The sequence below is a fragment of the Clinocottus analis genome, unplaced genomic scaffold (assembly GCF_023055335.1).
Source record: "Clinocottus analis isolate CAN_PGR_092001 unplaced genomic scaffold, fCliAna1.0.p SCAF_12, whole genome shotgun sequence".
Lineage (NCBI taxonomy): Eukaryota > Metazoa > Chordata > Actinopteri > Perciformes > Cottidae > Clinocottus > Clinocottus analis.
The window spans coordinates 1,183,930-1,210,277 of record NW_027175843.1 but is presented as its reverse complement, the minus strand read 5'-3'; the positions used below and the strand labels follow the sequence as shown (position 1 = coordinate 1,210,277).

Sequence of the window (26,348 nt, the reverse complement as noted above, 5' to 3'; positions counted from 1 at the left end):
TCAGCAACTCCAGCAACTTATGGGAATGATATCAAACTCTATGACCATGAGGGGACTGGTGGGTACAAAGGGACGACTTCATATGACCGATGACTCGCTTAACAAACGATCATATCAGAGTTAGAGGCTTCTTATGGTCAACAGATCCCATGAAAGACAGACGGGGACTACTTTCAGCTGCGTATGAATCCACATGTGGAGCTCTGGTGTACGTGGGATGTGTGAGACGACCTTGTGCGTCTGTTCACGGTATTGAAGCAACAATGTGGCTCGTACTCATCGATGTGGTTTTAAAAATGGCCGACAATGGAGCTCAATGTATACACAGACAATACTCGTCAGTGGGAACAATGGATTCATGTTTTTGGTCTTTACCTGGGACACAAATTCAACCAGAAGCTGATATTTCTATTTCAGTGCTACAAAAGTTGATTAAGAAAAAGTATGTTTTAAAGAAAATGTACTTGTTTAACCACGAGTTCCCGGCATCAACAAGACTTACCATCAAACAGGAAGGAAACATTTCTTATAAGCATTTCAGGAGTTAAAACACATAAAGAAACTTTAGGAATATAAGTGAGAAAAGCTATTTCAACACAGGTTGAGGGAAGATATGAACTATTACTGCGTAATACCATACAAAGGATTCATAAACCAGAGAGGGATGTGTCAAACGCAACATAAAAAACACACACTTCACCACTGCAAGCAGGACCACACCACGTCAGAACACAGCGCGTGCAGCAAAAGTAACACAACCAGCAACAACCATGAAGAGCTGAAACGTCACGTCAGAGTTGAGAAACACGGAAGCAAAAACTCTTTCAAAACAGTGACGCCCAGATTAGAAGAGCACCGAGGAGAGCGAGAGGAACAAAACCATGTGCCCTCACACACACACACACACACACACACACACACACACCAGATCAGTAGCATTAGACTTCACTCTCTCCCCATGCTATCTCAGTTCAGAGGGTATTTACTTCAATCATTTCATATTTTTGTTCCAGATTGCACAGATCAGTCAGTCACATCCAGTTCAGAGAGCCGTGTTGTTTGTCCTCTGCACACATTGTTAGATGAAGACACTTACCCGAAGATATTACTTACTTTGAGAACTTTTAAAACGCCTGCGGGGCCGCCCGCGCCTGAACGCAGCTCTTCTCAGACTGCTTGAATTCAGGTTTAAACTCTCAGCTCTGATAGTCTGAAGGCAGTAATCACACCTGATCTCCTGACTCCTCTGGGAGTCTCAAACCCGGAGCTGGGAACACTGGATATTAAATCATATTTATCTATGTGGAAATGCACGGAGCGCTTTCAGAAAAAAAAAAGCCTCTTCTGTTCAGGGAAGTTGAAACAAAAACATATTGACCAGACATACATGTGTATATACATGACCTGACCAAGCATCTGCGTCGGCAAGATTTAATACCTTATCCTTATCCTTAAAATACTAAATACAAGTATTGCAAATAGTTTTGTCTACACATGTCATAATGCAATACATGTATATATCAAAATGAAAGTAAAATGAAATATCTTTGGAGGCAGAGCCTTCCTCCTGCCGGTAAAAACACACTGAGAATATTACAGAGTTGCCCGTTAGAAAACACGTTGACATCCGTTTGTTTTTTAAATTGCTGTAAAACTGGAACAGTCTGATGGAAGGTGTTACGCAACACGAGGAGCAAAGCAGCATCCATCAGCTCGTGGGTGTGTTTAAAGAATAACACACTCACATGTCCCACAGTTCTTCTGCTTTCATGTTTTTAAGTAGTAGCACTGAGCTACTAACGAACAATAAAACCCTGCTGATGCTGCACACACACACACACACACACACACACACACACACACACAGATGGTTGTTGTTAAAGAACGGCTACAGGCGCAGACAAATTAGATGATACATAATCGTACTTTATTTAATTTTATACAAGAGGACACCAAGGCTCGAAAGTCTTAACAGCCACTTTCCCCGTGACGTCTGCCAAAGACACAGATGCATTTGCTCAGAATAGTGACGAGTTCTCGCCTCAGCAGACAGGACTGATGGAGACCTTACACACACATCACACGCATGTGGACACGTTACACACACACATCACACGCATGTGGACCGAGACAAGAAATCAAAACATAGGACAGCTTGACGGTCGTGAGCTTGGAAGTGCCTGGCTTTGTCTACTGTACCTTTGGAGAGATTCGCTTTTTGGAGATTTTACCTCCCGTGTAACAACTTTTCAGACATTTTGTCCGATTTAAAAATTTGCAACCTTTTCTGAGAATGAATCACAAGATCCACTTCATGAACTGCGTACTCATAAATATCTACATTATAACCAAAACATTAGAGAACCTGACAATTCCAAGGTCACCACGTCGCGATGGGAGCGATAGTTTACACATGTTTATGCAAGTTCAATGTCACAAGCAGAATTCAGAACATAAATAAAGACATGTGGAAGGTAATCAAATGAATTTCAAACATGTGAATTACAGCAAAAAAAAAAACAAATTTATTAACTCATACAAAAATATGCATGCAAGAGGGAAAATGAGAATTCACAGAAGAAAAAAAATAATAATAATATGAACACCAGGAAACATTACATGTATGACACATGACCCGTTCAAATGTTGTGATTTCCATGGAAAGAGGAACTGCATTCAAAAGCCCGCCGTCATGAGTTTGATTGTCCAGGAAAACAATCAGGGAAAGTTTGAGGAGTGAGAGAAAGGTCGTCAGTTAGGAACTTTAAGTGCGACGCGTCATGCAAAGCCTCGGCTCGTCCGCCTGATTTTCTGATTTGAAGATCAGCTCTGATTGGTTGCATTCGGGTTAGATCGACTCTGACGTGTGGGAATTTGAGATGTTGAGCCAATGACCCCGGTGCTGTAGCAGCAAAGAGAATAAAGGAGGCTTGCACAGTGTTTACTAACCGATTCCCTTCACTCTCATACCAGAAAGGCAAACCCACACCACTGGCTCTTTGTCCAGAAAAGGAAAAAGACAAAAAAAGAAAACCGGAGATGAGATGAGATACGGAAACGAGAGCTACTCGTGTAATCCGGTTACCACCGAAGGTAAAACTCAGTATTAAGACTCAATCACTGGAAAAGTAACAGACCAAAAGGAAGCATGCTTTATCATCATGAAGGAAATGACAACGATGACATCAGTGCTTCTGGAAGTCCCCTTGTGCAGCGTTTACACATCTACCATCTATCAGGGGAGACTGAATTTGTACGTTTAAAGTTTTATGCATTAATCAACCTGATGGAAACATCAGGAACATCTTCCATTTTTAGGGAAATCTTTATCTTAATTCAATGTAGCTACTGCACAGATGTTTGCTCTGCCTGGGACCGGCTGCACTGCTCCTCTGATGATGTCATTATGTGACATGTGCACAGAAATGACATGCGATGTGTGCGTGTGCCAGACGTTTGTCTTCTTAACATCACTCAGTACACTCAGGCGCAAGTGTACACACTTTAAGAGCGCAGGAATGGCGGACTCCGCCTCTGACAACACAAGCTACGACATAATACGACCATATTGCTTTTCATATGGTGAAAGTTGAACAAATTATAGCTTTTAAAAAAGCAAACAGAAGCACTGTCCAACTATTATTACTTCCATCAGTCCACTGCAAAACCGTCAGCAGAAAAGCAACGAGGTTCATGGATGAAAACATTGAAAGTATCCAACAGAACCAACTCTACTTCCTGCAGAAAACATTTCCAACGAGCATTACCGATGACCGAGGCTTTTGAATACTTTGTACCTCCACAAAATAATGAAGCAGAAACATTAAAACAGAAGTTATGTTAACAGAAGTCCATGACTTGAAAAAAAACAACATAAAGTTATTACATGACGTCATTGGCTCCAGCAGCCGTCACTCTGAGCACGCGTCAAACACACACACACACACCTACAGTGTTACAGTGATGCTGTGCACAGAGATTACTGTGTTACAGTAACACTACAGTGTTAACAACGATGGGACAAACAGATAACCACTAACACTACTCGCAGTAAGACAACGTCTAAGGCAGCTGCTGACACGACTCTCATGTGCAGGTATTTCTGTTTCCTCGAGGTTACAAATGTGGAACGTTGGAAGTGTGTTTTCAACAAACTGCTGTTGTATGTTCACCTGCCACCACGTACATCCAGAGGAACAGTAGTTATGTATATGGAAAGAAGATTTGATAATGTACACGCTTACTCGAAGAAGAGTAAGACTTTGAGAACAAACAATCCGGAATACTTTCTCTCTCTCTGTGTGTGTGTGTGTGTGTGTGTGTGTGTGTGTGTGTGTGTGTGTGTGTGTGTGTGTGTGTGTGTGTGTGTGTGTGTGTGTGTGTGTGTGTGTGTGTGTGTGTGTGTTCTGATACTCAAAATACACTTTTTTGGTTCATATAGATAAATATTTCTGGTTCAGAGGACTTCAAGTGCCAAGTTCCCCCAGAAAAGAAAAACAAACTGCCGTCCCCTTAAAGCTTTAAACCATTACTCGTCTCAAACATTGTTTTATGTGAAATCTGCAAAGCTCAGATTCTGTAGGAAGCGACTTCATTCCTCATCGAAGGCCTCGTTTAGAGGACACATTGCTGTGCAGCCCAGATTAACGCTGCAGCCAGCTGCTCACCGCTGAGACGTGAGAGTCGGTATGACGCCTGGTCAGGCGGCTGCAGGGGCGGGGCAACGAACACAGGCCCCGCCCCTCTGCCGCCGTCATACTGATGCGAACGTTGATGAACACGGCATCCAGCCACACACACACACACGCACACACACACACACACACACACACACACACACACACACACACACACACACACCAGCTCCACTTAACAGGGGCTCAGATGCAGCTTGTGAATGAGGAGTTGAGCTTGTTGTCAGAGTCTCCTGAGCTAACTTCTGTTTCACATTATCATATGATCAGAAAAACTGAATGCCTTCAGGTTACAGTCCTTGTATTCTTCCCTCTACTACATATACATGTGCAATATGCCAGCTCTGTTTAAGTGAGCACAATATCTGTGTTTTAACGTCACGTTTTCTTTCCAAAGAAACGGTTTGACGGGAGGCACGAATGCTGCTGAATGTCAAAGTCATTCAAATGAATGAACGAGTACGATGTGTCGTGGAAATCTTCTGCAATTTTTTCTTCAGACATCTTCATGCTGGCATACTGCATTGCAGAGTGAATGGTTTTTAAGAAAGTGCTTCTATATTGAGTAGAAACATGTCCTACTTTAAAATTCAACTACAAAAGAGGATCAGAAGTGCTTTGGTTCTCAGACTGCGTCTTTGGTAAGTGACTCAGATAAACCTTCACTTTTTTTTAGGTTGATTTTTCTAAAGATCGGAAAAGCAAAAACAACTGCAATATTAAAATCCCTTCAGCGTTTCACGGTTCTTTTTAAAAAAGGAGAAACTACATCATGCTAGACTCAACACTGGTGCAGTCCAGGCATTCACAGCTAGAGGATATGTCAACAATATTCTCCTTTGACCAAAAACTTCCCATCAATAATAACAGAATAATCCGGGAAAATAAAATAAAATACACTGATATTTTCATCAGCATCTGTATTTGTGTGGTAACAACATCAAGTATCAGGCCTCAGTTAAAGCTACAGTTAACTTTTGTCAGTAGAACTAAATGTATATTTTAAGACTGCTGGTCCGACAGCTGCTGAACTGAAGCTCCACGCGTGCAACACACGCGCATATTCTACATGTTTGAATAGTATTTAATCAAAAGGGGGGCTGATCCTGTGCACCAGGTCCTGCACACCGGCGTTAGAGTTAAATGAAGCAGCAACACATCCCATCTTGACCCGTCACAAATAAAAACAAAAGAAGCTTTCCCTTGCGTCCACACACACCAACGGCTTCACAGGCAATAAATACTCTTCTACATAATTTATGTAAACATGAAAGGTGGTGTGTGCGAGAGAGAGAGAGAGAGAGAGAGAGAGAGAGAGAGAGAGAGAGAGAGAGAGAGAGAGAGAGAGAGAGAGAGAGAGAGAGGTGAAGGTGTGTGTGTGTGTGGGGGGGGGGGGGGGGGGGCAGGCGGGTCGCCCTTCCTTTTTTGGTTTGTTTAACTTCTCTCGGTGACCTTGTCCATCCTATAGACTACAGTGGTGGAGCTGTCCTGGTGCGACTCAGTGGAGGACACCTTTTTCCAAAGAGGGGCTTTCAGAGCTAGCTCTTGCTGGAGGCTCTCGTAATCCATCGGTCCGAAGGAGAACTGCTGTTTCAATTGACACGAATAACAAATTAGTCTCGCTCCTTCTGAGTGTGCGTGTGTGTGTGTGTGTGTAGTGTCTACGTGGCATGTGGGTTGTTGTTGAAACATCTTGTGAGCCAAAAGCAGTTTGTGTATTAATTTTTGGTTGCTAAATGTGCACGTGTGTCATCACTTTGCTTTGAGAACGGTTCTGCGGGCAGACGCACTTTGACTGTGACTCAGTGAGCCTCCGCCAGGTTGTAGAGATGTAAAAGTAAAAATATCGGCACGGACCAGCGGCAGAATGATGGCAGCATGAAGTGGATACTAAAGTCCATGAGGACAGAATCACGGACGGAATCAGGGAATTTAAAAAGAAAGCTATAAAACCATTTGACAGTTGTAAACGTTGACGTTATAAATATCTCCTAGTTGGTATTCTGTTGCTGTGCAAGCAATACATTAGGGAGGAATGCGTTGTTGCAGCAACTCACATCGGTATTCTACATGCATTTAAATGAATCTTTGGCGTCAGTGACACCGGGCTTTTGGGTATCGGCTCAAAGCGAATACTGAGCCAACAGCCGTGTTAGTGAGCTGTATGCCTCACTGTGAGGAAGAGACTGGGATGCTTCTTTTACGTGGGAGGCTTTGACTTAAACATTGCTTTCCTTACGTTGTTATGAAATAGAACAAATAAATACATAGATAGAAATAACGATATCTCATTTAAAATGGAACCATTGTCACAGATAACATATCCAGCTGTTTGAGTCAGTACTTGACCGATATCAGTATCGGTGCATGGCTAGTGTTGACAATACCTAATGATATCTGGGATAGTTAGCATTAGCTAGCTCTCTCTCTTTAATGTTTCTGAGTATTGTCAGGTGATGCTAATCCCCGTATCGTGTATATATGCCTTTGTGTTGTCTACAACACGGATCCCATTGGACGATTCAGTTACTGACATTTTGGCCAAAGGTCGCTCACTTCCATCAGCTTGTCCACTGATCTCGGACCTGATGTTCACATTTCGACCAACAGATGTCGCCGGTGAGTTTTCCCCAACCATTGTGTCTACGTCTCCAACAAAGTACATTAAAGAACATTTTAAATATATTTTAAAAAATATTCCCGATGCTTAAACCGGATGGGGAGTCGACTTTTGGCCTGGCAGGCCGGAGCTAGTAAGTTATTATACTTGAAAACACCTCACACCTGGAGCCATCACCACAAGAGACAGAGCACCCAAAGATAGAGGAAGGAGGAGGATCCGGACTATCCAGTTTTTCTCTTTATCAAAAATTGCATCCGTTTTGTTGTTTTTTTGCTGAAGGTGTAGAGGTGCAGTCATGGAGATTAACATGTTAGCCAACAGCGGAGAACAGCTGTTAAATCTGGACTACAGTAACCTCAGCATCACCCGCATTCTTGATGAGATAGTGTTCTGGTCAGTTTGTTTGATGGTGGAAATGGGTGCCGCTTTTGGATGGTTTGTTCCTCACAACATGATGCCGTTTGTCCTTACCCGCTGTTCCCCTCCTTCTCTGCGGGGGTCGTGCTTTTTGGTAAAGTGCCTCAAGTTGTCGTAGTTGTGGAAGTTGAAAAGCTCCACGAGGTCCTGGAAAGGAAAGGACAGATACTTTTGTCAGAGGGGAACATGCCTGGAAGTTGGTAAGCCAATGACATCATAGTATATGTACAGTACATACATTGGAGAAGAAGATGAAAAAAGCATGAGCGGAAATTTGATTACATTTGCAGCAAAAATCAGATTATTGTGTACAGCGTTTACTGAGATGTCTATCTGGGTCTGGCCTCTCAGGAATCATCAATCAATCATTATTTACTTATCAAAAAGGTCCAGTTTCAGTTAAGTGGGTTAGTCAAGTTGAATCAGTACTTTTGCATAATTCACAATTTGTGACTGCTTCTGTACAAACAGTCATTCCTTTAAGCCCCATCATTGTAAAGTATAGTATTTAAATATACATTATATATGTATATATAATTGTATACATACATACACATTTATTTGATATATACATACACAACAAGACATTTTAAACTCTTAAAATATGCTGCTGGGTTGTTATTAGACCTGGGATGTTTGTTTTGTACTCTTTTATCATATGATCTTTATTTATGACCAACTCCAACCAATTTAAAATGATACATTTCCACTATGTATCTTGTATAGCGGCTTTTCTTTGTCATGTTGTATGCATTTTGATCAATATCACAATCCATCACGTACCGTGCAGAACTGTATTCCTCTGACTGAGTTGCCCAGCTTGTCGAGTGGAGGTGACCAGCACATAATGCCCATCACGTTGGGCACGACCAGCAGGATCCCCCCCGCTACGCCAGACTTGGCTGGCAGACCGACCTACAACAGGAAGAACAGTTACATAACAGGAGATCAGCCGAGTGTATTTACAGTCGCAACACGGTGCTGGAAAAGGAAAGTGCAGCGCAGCTTCAATAATTTGTCGTTTAGAGAAATCCATCCGCTGCTCTGCCTGTGACATTATACAGCAAGACGATTTGAGAACATGTCGGTCTCGAGGTCGCCATTTCTACTGATAATGAATTTTTCCATCAATTAAAAAGTGGAAGTCGTTAATGCAAACATAAAATGCCACAAGGGGTGATCAGTGGAGAGAACTTCAGTTGTGTCACGGAAAAAACGGAAAAACATTTTCACACATCGCTTCACCGAGCAAAGTTTATCAGAACAAACACCTCAGACAGACCATGTGATAAGACACCTCTGCTTTGCTGAAGCCCTGGTGTTTTGTCACTTAATACAAGTTTACATGCCTGAATCAAGACTAGAGCTGTCTTTGACTGTGGATAAATCTTTCCCCAGTGTTTTAAATTGTTTCAGTACTGGTGCTCTCGGGGTAACTAGCGTACACACACCATCACGTAGGTGTTCACTTCACTTGGTTTGACTCTTTCTCCCCCTGGAAAACAATGCCATACTTGTGATGTGTGCCCTTTTACTCACATGGAAGGCAAACTGCCCGGAGAAGTCGTACATGCCGCAGGAGTGCATCAGACTCAAGGTGTTCCTCACCGCCTCGGGGCTCAGCACGCGCTCGCCCGATATTGGGCAGATGCCGCCATTAGCCAGGGTGGCGGCCATGACACTGGCGCTCTCGCAGGTCACCTCGATGGAACACAGCTGGAGGTGCACACAAACAGGACAACCTGTATCACTTCTCTCTGTCACGAGTTTCTTTCACTCTGAACATCAAGTCTGACGTCACGGCGGTGTGGGAACAGGACGGCGGAAAGGAGAAAGTCAAGTGGGAAGGTGAAAATGACAGTGTAGAGGTGACAAGAAAGTTAAATTAAAATGTAGCTTTCACTCAGGGCTGAAAACTATGAGAATCACACGCTGCAGCCATCACAACAAACTGGTTTTATTTATCCTGGTTTTATTATGCATTCTATGCCGAGAAGATCACAGTGGAGCCACGCCTTAATAAGACACATCATGATGCATTTCCTTTCACTTCTGTACACAGAAAAGAGAAGAGAGGGAGAGTTTGACAGACTACAGGAGAAAGACCCTCGGGGTGTGAATCAATAGAGCAGGAGGAGCAGCAAAAAGCAGGAAGTCAATATTCAGTATCCATTCAGAATCAATGACTTGATAACGGATACTGAAAAGAAGAAAAATAAAGAATCACAGCTAGACTCACTTGAAAGTAGAAGTCCAGTACGGACGTCATGTCCGTCCCCTCTGGGAAACACTGCAGAGAAAACAGAGTTTAAAAGAAGGAGAGCACAGAGACGAACATTCATCAAGTCCAATGTGGTTGAGTTACCAGACACATTAGTTACTGTTAAGAAACCTCTGCTTTGGAGGAAGATACCAAGTCTAATACAAGCTTATTAGAATCCAGCTTATTACAAAGAGGCACAATTATGACCAGTTGAGGAAAACAAAAATATGATATTCTTTTTTTAATATTGGGCCTTTGACTTCCTCCAGCTCTTATTTTAATGTGGTTGTGTCTTTACAGTTACCGCTTTTTGACTGTGAAGGCACAGAAATAGAAAAAAACAAGTCGGCAATGATTTTTTTAAGCTCAAACCTTTTTCTCTTTCAGGTAGTAGCCGATGGCAAAGTTCCTGTCTCCTGACTCACGTTCAGACTGGAATCTGTCACACAAAGAGCAGAGTGCTCACATTACACAGAGGAAGGAAATACTTTGTGTGTGTGTGTGTGTGTGTGTGTGTGTGTGTGTGTGTGTGTGTGTGTGTGTGTGTGTGTGTGTGTGTGTGTGTGTGTGTGTGTGTGTGTGTGTGTGTGTGTGTGTGTGTGTGTGTTGGAATGCCACCCCTCTCCCATCACGTGGACAGTACAACCAGACCTCTCATGCCATCATGTGACTATGATGTTGCAACGTGACGCCCTCCTCGGTCTTTTTCCAGACACATTGTTAGCATGAATCAGGACCTTTACAACATTGATGCCTATTACTGTACAAGTAGACTGATTTGCTAGTAAACTGAGGTGAAGGCTCTGAGCAAAGAAAATATGAACATTGACATTGGATCTACAATGATAAATCGGTACCAACCACTGTCTCAAAACAATCTCTTTAAAACAACAGTAATACCACCCTCGTCAGTGTTTCTCTTAGGTTTTACTGTAAACTCTTTAGAACTAGCTGATGATAGCATAGCAGCCATGTGAGCAGTGAGGAAACCTTACAGGTGTGTCGTCGAGATCTGCGGTTTTAGATCGGCGTGCTTCCAGCAAGAGGGATTAAGGAGCAATTAGTTGCGTACGTCGCTGGTTGTCAGCGTTCTCATTTTCATTGTTCTAATTGACACATGGATTTTAGGGACATGGTGTAATTCCTCATCCTGCTCTCCATCGACCTGAACAGAGGTCTAACCAGTAACTGACAACGTGTGGGTGTGCGTGGCAATCAATTTCACATTTTGACAGTTTAAGTGTTGGAAATGAATACGACACTTTGGCTCAGATTCAACTGTAACAAGCCAGTGGAGAGATGGATTCACCAGTCATTGTTTACGATGCTGTTAGTAAATGTGGCTCCTGTGCGCCGCACAAGCCACAGATTCAGGTTCTGGATTTGTTTTTTAAACCATCGCAGAGCCATTTGGGTTTAAGAGCACATTATCGAAGAGCTAATTAAAGACACCTGCTGTGAAATGGCCGTGTGACATCGTGCTTCAACACATCGCCATGTCTCGGCCATGACGCTTGCGAGTGAAAGAAGAGAATTTTGACAACATCAACATCATGATTTAGATGGACTCACGTGGCATTGCTGAAACCCACGTACTCGTTTCCTGCCATTTTTTTCAGAAAGTTCATGACCTGGAGGGAAAGACAAGGTGGTCAACAGGTTAATGTCCAGCTGGGTGTCGCTAATCAACTTTCTTTCAATAGATCAACAGCATACTCTGATCCTAAACACTTTTTAGTACGCATACTTTTTCTTCTTCTTATACTTTATTGGGTCACTTTTTAGGTGCACTCTAAAATGCTACTCGGTCAAATAAACAATAAAAACTAAATAATAAAGTCAGCGCCGAGCCAAATAGACATGTGAAAGTTGACTGAATACTTCAGTGTCTGAGCTCCAATACTTACATAGTCAAATCTTTCAGCGTTGCTTGCACCTTGCTGAGGAGAGAACAAGTGAACAAGCAGTTAGTACAGTTCATTCATCAAGGGATGCAGCAGAGGACGAGCACAACGTCAGAAAAAGATTACGCTAAAATGATAACGCTGACAAATTCAAACTACGGAATTAGAAAAGACATGGACAGAATTTTTATTACAAACAAAATGTAAAAATTACATGAGCTTTGCCGAGAATTAAACGGATACAAAATATTAATAAGATTAGCTTGCGAATAGGTCACGAAGAGGGAGGTCTTTTTGAGTTGAAAAAGGAGATTTAGTAGACATGTGCATTACCAGAGCTTAGCCAGTTAAAGAAAAAACATGTCTCAACATCTCGCTTCCTCCAAAATGATTATTAAAATTATGATTTCAAGTCTAAAAGTTTAAATCCTGAAGCGGCTCTGGCTGTGTGTGTGTTTACGTAAAGTACACATGGGTGTGTATGCGGGAAAGTTTGTATTGTGGGTTACCACAATGTGTGTTTGAAGATGTGCGTGACTACTGGAGGTCAACATGTGTCATGTGCAAAGAGCTTGTCAGCCAAAACAGAGGGGCGGGAACAACGGGAGCGACGATCTTCCTCTGAGAAATAACTCCACAGCTCGCACTGTAGCTCAGTGGACATTTAGCATGCGCATTGATGCTACCTATCACACCAAAGAAAACACAGCAAAAAAAAGAAAAATATATAGAAGGACATTTGCATGCACATTTAAAGTACTGTAGCATTAGTTGCCAATGTAAAAATACTGAACAATTTATGATTTGGATGGTGTGAAAAGATTAACTTTACATTTAAAAATGCTTCATGTTTGACGTTTAAAAAAAAAAAAAATCCACACTTTATTGTGCAGAAGAAAAAGTTATTGACACGGATGGAGGTGTTAAAGAGTCACTAAATGGGGTTTCTACACAACTGATTGGGGGAGAGAGAGAGAAGAGGGGGAATCAGGGGATTGGGGGAGTGCGAGGAGATAGATATGGAAAAGGAAGAAAAAATTACCAACGTCATTTGACCTGCAGCAGCAGTCATTATTTCCCACAGTTCTTAAGTCTGGAAAATATGCAACAACATACAAAAACAGCAACAACATGTAGCCTTCAAGCACCATGTAACAACAGTTTGGGGGCATTCTGCCACGGCAACCATCCCATAGTGTTTTTTTTCCCACCGGGGTTAAAGCTAACTGGGCAACCTGATCAACGGCTTGACATTTGTGCTTCGGTATAGAAAAATAAAAACCACACATTGAGACACTGATGACGATGGTGAGCGGATGAGGACACGGACACACATGGATGTTTGTCAAATGTGATGTTGTCTTTGCCTGGATCCCAGCGGTCAAGGGTGCGTGTAGCTAGTTTGGCAAAAAGACTGTATTTCCCTTCTTTACAGGCAGTCGTGTGTTGTGCCAGTCCGGTCTGTACGAACTTAAACCAGAGAGATTTTAGGCAAACCCGGCGTTTGTCATTATGACACAGTCTGGGAAATTTAAAAACTATCTTACATCAGAAGCTACATGTAACTTTTATTGCATTAGTTATAAGCAATATGACAACATTAGTAACACAATGTGTGTTTGTAAACAGACTCATGGAGCCAATGGAGTGTCTGCTGGGCTGTAGAGGTGGAAGAGGAAAGGGGTGAACGCTGTGTTACTTTAATAGAACGGTGTTTTTAGCTGACGATACAAGACGTGGTAGAGTTAGTCTCAAAGAAAACTAAAACTACGATAAATGGCGACATTTTGGATTTAAAGACGGAAAGAAGAACAGTTCAGTCACATTTATTCTTCCGGCTCCGTGAAAAAGTGAAGCCAACCAAACCTGCAATCCCTCTACCGGCCAGCAGGGGTAACGCCTCTGGTTTAGAAATAAGTCTGGTTGTATAGAAGTCTATAAAAAAATGTCTCCACTTCTCACTTTGTATGTATTCCCTCAGTAAACCAATCAACATAGGTTTATGGTCTCAATTGCTAGTCTTCTTCCCAAAGTCTTCAATACAACATGACGTTACTTTAGTAAATGATGCTGCCAGTTAGAATAAAATGGACGGTAAAGCAGGGTAACTGGTCCGATCCAGTGTTTAGTTGTTTTTTGCGGTAGCGACGGGGGGCTACTTCACTGTGTCTTGTCATTAAAGTAAGAATGTCAGGTTTCCTGGTTTATTGGGGTCCCCTGCTTTCAGTCTTTCCGCTAAGCTAGCTGAACATTGCCTAGACTCCAGCTCCGCAGTTAAAAGAGTAATTCATTCATTCATTCATTGTTGCCACTTAGTCGAATGTGTAACCACGTCACATTAGCATTAACGTGAGGTTGTGTTTCTGTGCTGTATGTTGAACTACGGAGAACAGTTAAACTACAACTAAAGGCCAACTTACTCAACGCTGTCTGTGGACACTTGTGTGTATTTTAGTAAACGATCTAACACACTTTCTGCAACGGCGAGGTCACAGAGCGCTAACTGGCTTAACAGCTCTAAATCAGAGACTCAGTTTTTTGTGACTTCAAACAGTTGTGTGACGACAGCAACAGAAAGATGTTGAGAGCGCATAACGAATCCTTCCCACACTGGAGGGGAAAAACAATTCATCGCTCTCCATTGACGACTCACGTCTGCTTAAAAACAGAAAACCCAACAGGTTTAAGAGCCCAGAAACAAAAGAACTGAGCCTTTAAGAGTTGTTGCACTCTGTCTCGATGTTAACATAAAAAAATATAATAATTCACAGTAAGAAGTGATTAAAATGTGGGTTTTTGACGCAGGATAGAGCTTTGTCCAGTACGTTGTTTTTATGAAAATGTATTAGAAAGAAAATAAAAATGTCTGCATATTATTCTAATGGTCCTTTAATGGATTATTGATTTACTTCATGACCCATGAACCTAAACGTTGCACCACAGAAAGTTAATTTGTAGTTTGCCTATTCATTAACTTTATGGAGCCAACTATGAACAAGTTATACATGCAGGTAGCTATTAGTATTAAGAGAGAAAAACCTTGTGTTCCACTTGTTTAAATCTACCACCATCGGCCCAAGTTCACGTGGCTGCATGTTGGTTTGCTGTCATGGGAAACACAACAGCACAAGATTCTCAAAAGGCTAAAAATTGCAAATAAATGCCAATGACTCTAACGGATTTCCCTGTCAACAAACTACATGGTGAAGAATATTAAGCAAACCACATTTGGGTTAACTCGGCTTATGTTTGCGTGGTGACAATGCACAACAAGCACAAGTGGAAAAAAAGAAAATAAATAACTAAAATAGGGATGTGATTTTAACATGTGCACACTGAAAACACACAGGTGTGTGAGAGGTCCAAAACCAGATCAAGATCAAACGGCCACATGCTTAAGCATGCGTCGCCGTACACAGTGGATCGTTTTGGCATCATCCACAGTTTAATTACTCTGTGAAGGATTTCATTAAAATCAACGTATCCCATCTTCAAGCTTTGGTAGCACATTGTTTAAAAAAGCAATAAGAATGAATCATGAATGATTAATATTATTAATGAATACAAATTCAGTTTGAAGTACCTGGAACATCCACATAAAATCCGGTCATCTCCAGAAAAAGCTAAAGTCAAATACAAGTCCTTGGCGTTGAGAGTTTTAAAGCAATTAACAGGAAATATATTTTAAAAAATCTATAATTCAATAAATCAAAAAAGAAACATTATAAATACCTTCTTACGGGTGCAAGAATGTATTTATAGACAGTTCTTGTGTATTAGAGTGCTAATAATTCACTGCCAGCACTATGTAAAGAGAGGCTGGTGAGGTCAAAGGTCAAACCTGAGAATGAACATTAACAGCTGCAAGGAGGTAAATGCTTAACAAGGTTTTTTTTATCCTGGAGACTAATTTTTGTACATTATTTTGTGTCTAAGCATCTAAGTACCGCTTTTTTTTTTTTTTTAATCGATCTAGTATTGAGGGAGAACACAGTCACAACCACCTCTGGAAAGACACATGTTGTTCCTCTGTAGGGTCTTTACAGTATATAATACTGAAGATACTTATAATAACAATCTGAGCTGTGGCAAAACAAAAGGACTTTTAGTGGACGGACAGTGACTGAAGGTTCCCTGAGCATTGCAGTCCATTTGGTGCTGGATTAATTTCATTTAAATTGTGGTCTAGACCCTTCAGCACAATAACCTGGGAAATGATTTAGAACAATACCAAAGGTACCCTTCAAAGCAGGTCTAACCCCGCCATTGAAATGAGTGAACGTGTGACTCGCAGCTTGTTCGATTTGATGGACGATAGCCGTTACATTCCTGACTCTCTGTCAATCGGTCTTCACACTGAGTTACCAAGGAGAAATACAAAAACACAAACACCAAACTGACAAAATGGAGGCGCTGTGGAGGGCAGGCGAGGCCTCATCATCCCAGACTGGGTCTGGTTTGCGTGCACCTGCATTTGACTTGAGCTCTATCCAGGTTATTTTCAGCAGGGTAAATACAGTGTGTGTATATGTGTGTGTGTGTGTGTGTGAGTGACTCGCTAAGTGCTTTTAGGAAGGATTAGCACGAGTCCTAATCACCACAACAAGACACATGGCAGTGGACTTAACGTAGTGACCTAGAAATGATTCCAGCTGAGTCAAGAGTCATAAATATCTGAACACACTGGGTCTACTGAGTGAGTAACAATAACACCAAATACAACAAAAAATAAAAATAAAAAAGTATCTGACAGGTGTGGTCATGGTGTTACATCAGCAGAACACAGCATTACTGTGATTGTGTTTCATTGTGTTCAAACAAATGTGAAATGGGGACTGTTAAAACGTCAAACTCTATCTGCTGCCGATGTTAACCTTGGTTTAATTTACTCACTGATACCCACCACGCAAGAGTTATATCTCTACGGTTTCAGTGCAGATGACAAACAGACCGGACATAAAAAAAACACATGAAGGCGGGGGAGGGGAGTGTTATTGCTTTTACCTTAATCAGTGAAGTACAAACAATAGCGCCAGCGTTAACCATGGGGTTGTGGGGCTTATCTGCAAAACAACAAGAGTTTCGTTAGCGTACCGCAGAGCACCAAAGAGTAAACACTCAGTCGTGTTTGAGAGTCCATAGACAGGTCAAACAATGACATTCAAATACATGTCGTGCACACATTGACTCAAGATACTCCAGGTAAATATTATCTGCTTTCCAAGTAGTATGTGAAATTGCAGCAGGACATGTTTAAAATCGACAGTTTCGTTTTGAAAAGTTGGCACGCACCATAACAAAGTGTTTGTGATGTTAAATTTGTAGGTTTTGCTGTGAACATAGCTGGTCGGGTGACAGCGTGCGTGTGCAAATGTGTCCTCACTTTGTGCCACAGACCTGCAAAAGTGACTGCGAATACAAATCCAGCTTGAAACAATGCATTTCAATAAGTTAAAACAATGTATTGTACGACGTAAGTGACACAGTTTGACAACAGAAGTAAGGCAGGAGTTTGTCAATGCAAATATTTTGTCCCTAAATTCAGATGATCGTGCAGCTATGATATGAGGTAGTCATATCTTTGGGATCCTGGAGGAATGTAGTAAACAGTATCAGTAGATATAGCAGCAGCATGCAACATATTTCTAAACATTGTACATGTTTTTTAAATGATTTTAGATGCAACTTTAACCTCAATACTCCCTTGTTTACAAGATAAAGAATAGCACTGAAGTAATACAGCCCAGACTCATATTGTGGAATGTCACTAGACACAGAGGAGGTGCTGATGAACATCTGAAGGAGTAACTTCCTGAAAGACAGTCCAAGCCTCCATAAGACACTCTCTATCAATAAACCTGCATCAGGTCTTGCGCCACAGGAGCCACAACGTTGTGTGTGTTTGTTTGTGTGAAAAGCCCGCAGACAGAAGATGAGCTCACCGAAAGAAAACTCAACAAACAGACGGAGGGAGAAAACTGAAACACCCACCATCTTCATCCAGGAAGAGCTTGTTAAAGCGCAGGCCACTGGGCTCCTTTCCAATGAAGCTGTGCACATACTCCGTGCTGTGGTCGTGAACGGCGACGGCGTACTTCAGAGGCTTGACACAGGACTGCAGGCAGAAGGGGACCTTGGTGTCTCCGACTGTGTGCCTGCAGAAGACAACAGATAGCACGTTATGCAAGCAGACAAAGCAGCGGCAATCAACATCAGGATTAAGGACTGTTTGTGCACGGACTGTACTTTTCCTGGTACCAGAACGATGACTCACTGATGTTGTTCGCTGCCGTTTTAAAACACAGGTTTCAAAACTTTTTTGCTGTTGGTGCTTTTATGTGAATCTTTTATGCTTAAAGAGCTTTCAGATCTCTGGCCCCATCCAGTCCAAATAAAAAGATGCATCTTTTATTTTGAAAAATAAATATTATCATGTAAATACTTAATTAAGAAGGTGTCATTTCATAGAATAATGTGAGTGTTCGTGGAAAACCATGAACTGTCATTGGCATAGAATTACAGCACGACAACACTATCAGTTTAGGACCTTGTTATCTTTATTACATCCTTTCTTACACACACATAACATATATATACATGCCTTTGTGTATTTACAACTGCCTATCAGAGAACAAGCTGATCAAAACACCTGCAATAAACCAAAGCATAAAATTGGATCAACGCTTCTCTGACGCATATATTTAGTATTGTTACACACCTTCATGAATACTCGATTCTGATTAGTCAATTCGAAGGCGTGTTATTTCTGCATAGCAGACCGCTGGTATCAGTCACGCAGCTCTGATCTTCTTACACAGCGTGAAGAAATAAAAGTAAATATTTGTTTGTTTAGTTTCCCAAACTAAAGGGAGATTTTATCAAACCTAGAAACAGAATGTTTTCCTCGTACACATGTGAATGGCTTCTCCCAGTACAGTAAAAATGAGAACTTGCTTGTTAACATTCCTCACTGAAACCACTGGAGGCGATTTGGTGATTACATAACCTCCAGGATCACAGCACAGAGCTGTATTGTTGTGTTAATGGAGAAACGTCATACAAACGTCTAAGAAGGCCACGGCGTCGCTTTAATACTTCCCCACGGCTCGTGTCTCACCTCTGCCCGTCCACTGTGCACAAGGAGACGGCCCACAGGTCAGGGCTGAACTTTGCAAGCTGAGGAATGTAGTCGGCAACCTGAAAGAGAGGAAAGGCAGCTGAAAGAGTGTCGGCGCTGCAGCGGTTCACTTCGACCCGCTGAGGCTCAGGTTGCAATGGAAAACTGCAAAATAACATATACATGTTTATCTGTTGACCAGAGAGGAAACATTCAACCTGAGATACTCTGATCCAAAAAGATATCTTTAGGTAAAAGTATTACAGCAAAAGTGATTTCCAGAATTGTGTTTTCATGGTCAGCACATCCACACTATGCCACTATTGTGGGTTAATAGACTCCGGACCTGACGCTAGCCACAAAATGTCTACCATGAAAAGGGTCTCTCTTTCTGCAAATACAGAGCCTTCTGTTGGGAGCATGAATCCCCTGAACCGCCTCCATGAGTCACCAGATTCTATTCAACCGAGAGCTGCAAGTTTCACTGTGGGACATTAAGACAACTTGAGTCAGTGCCATGATTTCTCTTTACTTGTAACTTCTGTTGCTCTCTGAACATCGTGGGAGCTAAAAGCTAAAATGACCTGACGCAACCAAAGAGACTCCAGCACCCAAAGTGTGAAACAAAGGCAGCTTGGTCACAGCTGCTGGCGGGAAAAGAAACACTGCGATCTTTTGTTTTATTACATATTCTGGGTTGGAGTTTTCCTTCAGGTGCAAGATGGCGATACGGCGGTTCAGCTGGATCTGTAATCAAGGACTGATGTCCACCATGAAGACCAGCTGAATGCAGACTGAAACCAGACTGTTAAAAGTGATGGTGATGAATCTGTGTGGGCTGAATCATTAATGATGATGCACTGCGAGAAGCAAAAAACAAAACAAAACAACAACAACAACAAAAGGATTCATGGATCTAAGGACACACCTGTCCTCCAGTGAGTTTTTTGGCACTCTCATACAGCTCATCAATATGGGAGGTGAAGGACGTGAAGTCTGGGATGACGAACTTCTTGCGGAAGGCCTGAGTGAGCAGGACAATGTTGCTCTGGACACACCTGATGAATAAACCACAGATAGCATGCTAAAACATTGCGACTGCATGCAACTGGAGGACAAAGTTTGTCAACCAAGTTTTGACAACCCTGAAGTTTGACAAACTTCTATGAATGTTAAGAAAGTGGCTGATGAAGAGGCTTCATCACTACGTATTGATCAGCTGCTTTTTATCCATGTAGTGTCATCCAACATGAGTCCATGTCGGGATTCATGTTGGATCAATGATCAAACCACAGACTTTAGGAAACCACAGTGTCGGTGACCATGTGGATGCTCACATGGTCCGTTACTGCCAAAGGAAATTGAGAAAAGTGGAATGCGTCTCTGTGGAACAATGAGTCTGAGGACAAAGCTCTCCTGAAGCGTTAATGTGTTGTGATTGTTTCAGTTTGGGAACACAACACGCACTAGAAGAAGTGAAAGTAATGTATAGCTTAACATCCGTTAGACAGAACTCTATTGACTTCTACTATTATTTTGAAGATGCAGTTTCCTTTGACCAAGTAGCTGATGGAAAACAAACATCTTTGGGGACTTTATAATCATACAGTAGTGGTGTATTTAACCTTATGTCACATCTATATTATTCTTACTGCGCTCAGGAAAAGGATCTCATGCATAGAATATATATTGTAATGGGAGTGCATCTCAGAATTGCTGTCAAAATGCTTATTAAGGAAATGCATTTTGCAATGAATTTGCTGATTTGTTAAATTTGATGATCATCAAAAATGCATAAAATGCTTTTTGAGGGTGAAGAGAATCAACGGTTCTTGGAAACACTGTAAAACAAAAGGGGCTACAATGGCGTCCAGACGAGACGAGACACGGCACGCCTTACTTCTTGAACAGGTGCCTGTCCAGCGTAACGCCGTCTGATGTGTTCCTCAGAGTTTCTTTGAGGGTGTCCATGCATTCCTTCAGTCTGGGATCTCCAGTGCGAAGCCCGGTGGCTTTAAGCGCCTAGAAATAAAGAGTATTTAGAAACACCTCTGAATAGAAACAATTGCCAACAATTAGACATTGCAATAACATGCATCTTGGGTAACAGCTATATATCTATCTATATCACTCCAGACTCATGTCAATAGCAGGTCTGAACAGGGCTCATAGAAAAGAAACAATTAGAAGAGAGGAGACAATTTGATGTTATTGCACTTATCAACGCTCTGACGTTAACACTAACCCTCACGCTAAACTGAATTTTAATAACTTACTGTGAGAAATTTGTGGGCAGGAATCGTCTCTTGCCCTTCTGCGACTGTGTGGAAGAGCAAGTCCTCCAAACTGGGGAGAACGTTCGCATGTTTTCTCCTATGTTGGTGGAAAGACACAAACACACACGTGTAAGACGGAGCACTTTCAATTAATGTTAGCGTTAAACGACGTGGAGTGAAATACATGGCGTACGCAGCAAAGCACTTGTTATTGTGTAAATTGAGGTAAATACGGTGGCACTGCAGTGAAGGCCCGGTCCGCATGCAACGAGGCGGCCTCAGCATAAGCCACAATAACGCCGTTTCTCACCTGGCTCGCCAGTGTAAACACAGAGCTTATCTGCAGCTGTTGATACAGTCTTATCAAATTAGTGAGGGATTCAAGCGGCTATAGTGGAAAAATGTTATCCAAGTGGAAGCGTTAGACAGAGGCGTGTGTGTCTGTTTGTGGAAGCGCCCAAAGCCTTCATTGTGCAGGACAACATTACTGAATGTTTTCTGTTGGCGGTGCTCCCTGACGGGTAACAATAAAAAAAGGGCTAAATTAGCAAGTGGGCCTGATCCCGATAAGAGTAATGCCAGATTGATTATTGGAAATACACAGTCACAAACTGAGTTCTATATTCCTCTGTGATACAACTGGACAATGTGGCTTGTAAACAAAAAGCCAAAGAAAATACAGCCTACTTCACAGGTTTACATTAATACTTTTACTGAGGGATCCGTTGTGGTAGGGAGCATGTCCACCTGCAAAATATCACACACATTAAGCTCTGCTTAACAAAAGCACCTGTTTAATAGACACACAATCAGTGCAAGTATCACTAATATAAACCTCTGTTTACAGTATTTGTTCATGATATGATCACAACATGGTCTCTTCGCTCACAACACTGTGTTGTTTAATTTTAAAGCTCTAACAGCTTTAAAATTAAAAAAGCAAGAATAATTTTAAAAAAGGATAGAAATAACGCTAAATTGTTTGTGAAGTTCTTTCAATCTCGACAATAGTTGACAACAAATACCTCAAGGGTCATTTGGTACTTGTTTGACATGGAAAGAAGCAAAAATCTAACGTCACTATTCTCTTGGCCATAATAACAACGATGCACAATATTATCCCGATGATCATCACGAACACACTGGAATTTGAGTGACCTTACATTATGTTATGGAGCAAATGTTTCGTGTTGCGTCACAGGATCTTTACAGTGAAAAACAAACGTAATTCACCATCAGAACAGTCTGCATAACGAGCTACACTGTTTTTGGGGCGGCAGTGTCTGGAGCAGTGTTTGAGCAGCGGCTAAATTCCAGGAATTCTCTCGTCTTTAGCCCTCAGTGGTTCTTGGATTAATAAAGCCAACATTGTGGCTCGTTCACACGCTGGTCGTGACACAGCAGCATCATGGTCTGCAGCGGGGAAAACTCCCCTCAAGAGCAGTATTTAAAATGGTTTTGTCCAATCAAATCAGTCCCACTCAAACATCCCGTTACATTAAAGAAATCATAATGCCGTTCAAGGCAACCTTTTTCCATGAATGGCTAAACTTCTCCCTACAGGTACCCCATTAAAAATGGGAGCTTTTACGCGGCACACATGCTTCAAATTCAACGCGGACAAAAGCAGTGGCCACGTCACATGAGCCCCCATCAACATGCGATACGCCCGGAGTCAGTCTCCACCTCCTCTCTGCCTTCAGCTCTTCTACTTCTGGTACATCCGCTGCTCTCCACAGAGTAAACACTCCACGTACAGCCAAGGTAACTGCGCCTGAACATGTGCAAACACACCAAAGATTGACAAAAATGCCATCTGTCAGGCATACCTAATTTAAAGAGAGTGTTATGCAGCAGCACACCGGTCACTCCAACGGCTTACAGCAGTCGACAGGTGCGCCGCACTATATCACAAGGTAAATGGCAAACTGTTGTGCAATGGGTGATACACCTAAGAGTAATGTGTTCACGAGCAACTTGAATTAAGGATAGAATGATGGATGAATGGGGGCTCAATCATATTTTGTCCAACCTGTGCAACTATTTGCAGGTGCAATTAGTGCAGCAACTGCAGAAACCACAAGGGCAAATGTGAAAGTATTTGTACAAAGGCTCATGAAACATTTGCTTTGCATCTGTAAATAAGTGACAAGGAGTATTTTGAACACTTGCCTCAGTACATTTCTTCTAAAAAAAATAATAAAAACAGGTCCCCTATGTAGCTCAACTGGTAGAGCAGGTTCCCTTAAATATCAAGGTTGAGTTCTTACTTCAGCCACCAGGGTTCAAATGCGACCCATGACCCTTTGCTGCATTTAATCCTCTCTTCTAGTCTGTCTTGTCTAATAAAAGCAAAATACTGGAAGAAAAGAAAAAAAAGTGGTCAGGAGCATAATGATCGCAGGCAGACACTGAAAATCTTCCTTGAGAACAAAAACAGATGTTTTCCATCAACTCTGCTCCAGCGTAGTTTCATCATAAATTGAGGCTGTATGCCTTGCATGACTGTAATCCACCAGTAAACAAAGTTGAAGGATAAACAACAAACTAAAAACTCAACAAGTCAGCACCTGAATTGAGGAAGTTTTACCTAACTTTTACATTTCCATACTGATTGTGAAATGTGCATACAAATGGGTAAATGGAAACGTGGCTGTGGTCTACTAGTTTCTCTTCAAAATATTCCACAATTTGTTCAGATCTGCCTCTGGTCTTATACTCCTGCCGTTAACGCAACATGCTGATACACAGTGTTCATTTCTGCTCAGGCACAGTGTTAATATACATTATCAGCGCTACAGTATATGGCTGCGTTCATATCCGTCGTCAAGTTGCCTTTTAGGTCGTTTCTTTAACTCTAGTAACTCATTTTCTGGGCAGTTTTAGTGGCCTTTCATTTGCAGTGCTCCACAGAATCTGAAGGAAAACACAAACACAAACAGTTAAAAGAAGCCTGGGTGGAGTTTTCATTGAGATCAAGAGCAAGTCAGCAAGTAAAATGTATAAAGGCATGCTGCAACTGAACTTCATCTGTCATGAATGCCGACGGACAGCTTACTGCGACACGATGGGCCAGATGGCGGCATTAACATGCGCCACATATGCAGATCACTTCATCTTGTGGATGGTTGATATTCTCGGTTGTCACGAGCAGACTAAACTTGTCACGATCTTGGTTTAGATTGTTTCCCTGTCGTATTTTAAAGTTCCTACTTCTTGTGTAATGTGTTTGTTTCACTTCCTGTCTTTGATATTTTCCAATCTTTGTCCCGTGCTGTGGTTGCATTCGTCTGCTCCCGTTCTCGAGTTAACTTACTTTATTTGTCATGTCAGTATTTCTTGTGTTATGACACGTCACTCACATCTCATCTTATTTCAGATCACTTCCTGTCTTTGGAGGTTCTCTCGCAACTGTAATTGTTTGCCCCGTCCCTGATTGAATCCACCTGTGTCTAATCACCTGTGTATTTGAACCCTGTGTTTCTCTGTTTTGGTTCGTCTGCTGTTCTGATGATGGCGTTGGTGACCATGGCTGACTTGCCTGTTGGATTTGAAGTTACTTATTTTTGGACTTACCTGCTTTGTGAGTTTTATTTGGGATATTTTGTTATTATAGTCACTGTGTCTACCTGCATTTGGGTCCATCTCCAGTATTTCTATTTGCCCGTGCGTGCTTGAACTAAAACTGTTTCCTCAAATAGATAAACTTTTATTTATTTGTTAGGTTACTGTGGATGGTAGCCCCTTAATTTGGGTGGGGTTCTTTGCACGGTGACATTTGTTAAAGCTGAATTAAGTGACTAGAAAGTGTCACTGTTGACTAGTTTAGCTGTTTAAAAAATCATGCAGGATGTCACGCTAGTGTCAATTCCTCCTGACTAGTTGGTGGCCTGCAGTGTTTTAACTCCACCTTTTTAGTATTTACTCTGCGTCATTGGAACCTTTTTACGGAGGTTTTTTAAATAGGAAAAAAAGGAAATGTCCACAGTTTTTGCTTAATGGGAAGGAGAAAGTAACTTTTGATGTGTAACGAAGGAAACTGCTTTGCGGAGACTGGCTTTATTGACTGCAGGACAAGTCAGGTGTGAAATAAAACCTAAAAAAAGTTGTGTTTCTCTTCACTTGTACATTTAAAAACAAAACAAAAAATATTCCCTTCCTCTATACAGGCAAATGGCTCAATCGATTTGTCTCTGGATGGCTGCTCATTGGTGTGAGCAGAGCACTTTGAGAGTTTCCTGGATACTAGGTAAAGCTTGAGCTGTGATTTTCTTCTTTTTTTAAAATCTATTTAAAGCGCAGTATTGATGGCCTGTATTGTATTCACACACAGCCTTCAGTGCATTTATTGTTCACTTCACCTCATGTCAGTGGTCTAGCCATCTTGCATCACAAAAGCTAGCTGTAAGGGAATATTCCATTGTCTGGCCTGAGTGTGGGGATATCCAGGATCATATCAGTGACTAAAGTTTACACACGCCCTTAGTGAAGTGTGTTAACACTTAAATGTTTCTTTCACTTTTCAATTCAGTCATGTGTTTCACTGCAGTCATTTGTCAGTTCTCTTTTTAATATCTTAATCCTATTCACCTCAACCACCTAAAGCTGTAACTGATCCCAGAAATTGATCTAGTTGGATGGCGGGAAGCCAAGGACACTTAGCCTTTAAGGCTCTCAGGAGGTATACAACAATCAAACACTGATTTGTCAAGTTACACCAAGAATTGGCTGTGTGGAATTACACATTGTGTGACATGTTCCTTTAGTTGGGCTGTTAGAGACTGGACAGCTACTGACCCAGAGGTAGTTGGAGGAAGCCAGCTGACTTCCAGGAATATGAATTGAAAAAGTGATTTCATGCACAACATAAGGCATATTGAACAATGTACAGCTATGAATCTGAATCTAGAGCTTTGTTCACTTGTGACCACTGACTTTAAAATCAGGACGAGGCTTTATAAACTGCGAACATGCTTTACAGTAGTGTGATAATATGGGAGACTGCAGCTCACTCCTAAGGGATAAATTGGGGGATTTGAAACGTTGTATGAGGT

The 26,348-nt window shown here is 41.7% G+C and overlaps 1 protein-coding gene across 3 annotated transcripts in view; it reads right to left on the bottom strand.

Moving 5' to 3' along the window:
* Nucleotides 1-26,348, bottom strand: part of glsb (glutaminase b) — a 31,626-nt gene that overhangs the window by 3,558 nt on the left and 1,720 nt on the right. Inside the window, exons 2-15 of one of the 3 annotated variants that reach the window (XM_068573159.1) lie at nucleotides 21,295-21,391; nucleotides 20,919-21,040; nucleotides 19,947-20,076; nucleotides 19,019-19,098; nucleotides 17,893-18,056; nucleotides 16,906-16,964; nucleotides 11,905-11,937; nucleotides 11,570-11,628; nucleotides 10,370-10,436; nucleotides 9,974-10,024; nucleotides 9,274-9,450; nucleotides 8,518-8,649; nucleotides 7,789-7,881; nucleotides 1,906-6,281 (exon numbers count right to left, since the gene is read on the bottom strand). In XM_068573159.1, coding sequence (XP_068429260.1) covers nucleotides 6,129-6,281; nucleotides 7,789-7,881; nucleotides 8,518-8,649; nucleotides 9,274-9,450; nucleotides 9,974-10,024; nucleotides 10,370-10,436; nucleotides 11,570-11,628; nucleotides 11,905-11,937; nucleotides 16,906-16,964; nucleotides 17,893-18,056; nucleotides 19,019-19,098; nucleotides 19,947-20,076; nucleotides 20,919-21,040; nucleotides 21,295-21,391 — 1,417 coding nt within the window. In that variant the 3' untranslated portion in view covers nucleotides 1,906-6,128. Of the gene's footprint in view, nucleotides 1-1,905; nucleotides 6,282-7,788; nucleotides 7,882-8,517; nucleotides 8,650-9,273; nucleotides 9,451-9,973; nucleotides 10,025-10,369; nucleotides 10,437-11,569; nucleotides 11,629-11,904; nucleotides 11,938-12,943; nucleotides 14,897-16,905; nucleotides 16,965-17,892; nucleotides 18,057-19,018; nucleotides 19,099-19,946; nucleotides 20,077-20,918; nucleotides 21,041-21,294; nucleotides 21,392-26,348 lie in introns of those variants that run through there. The other 2 variants (XM_068573158.1, XM_068573160.1) reach the window with 2 other exon arrangements.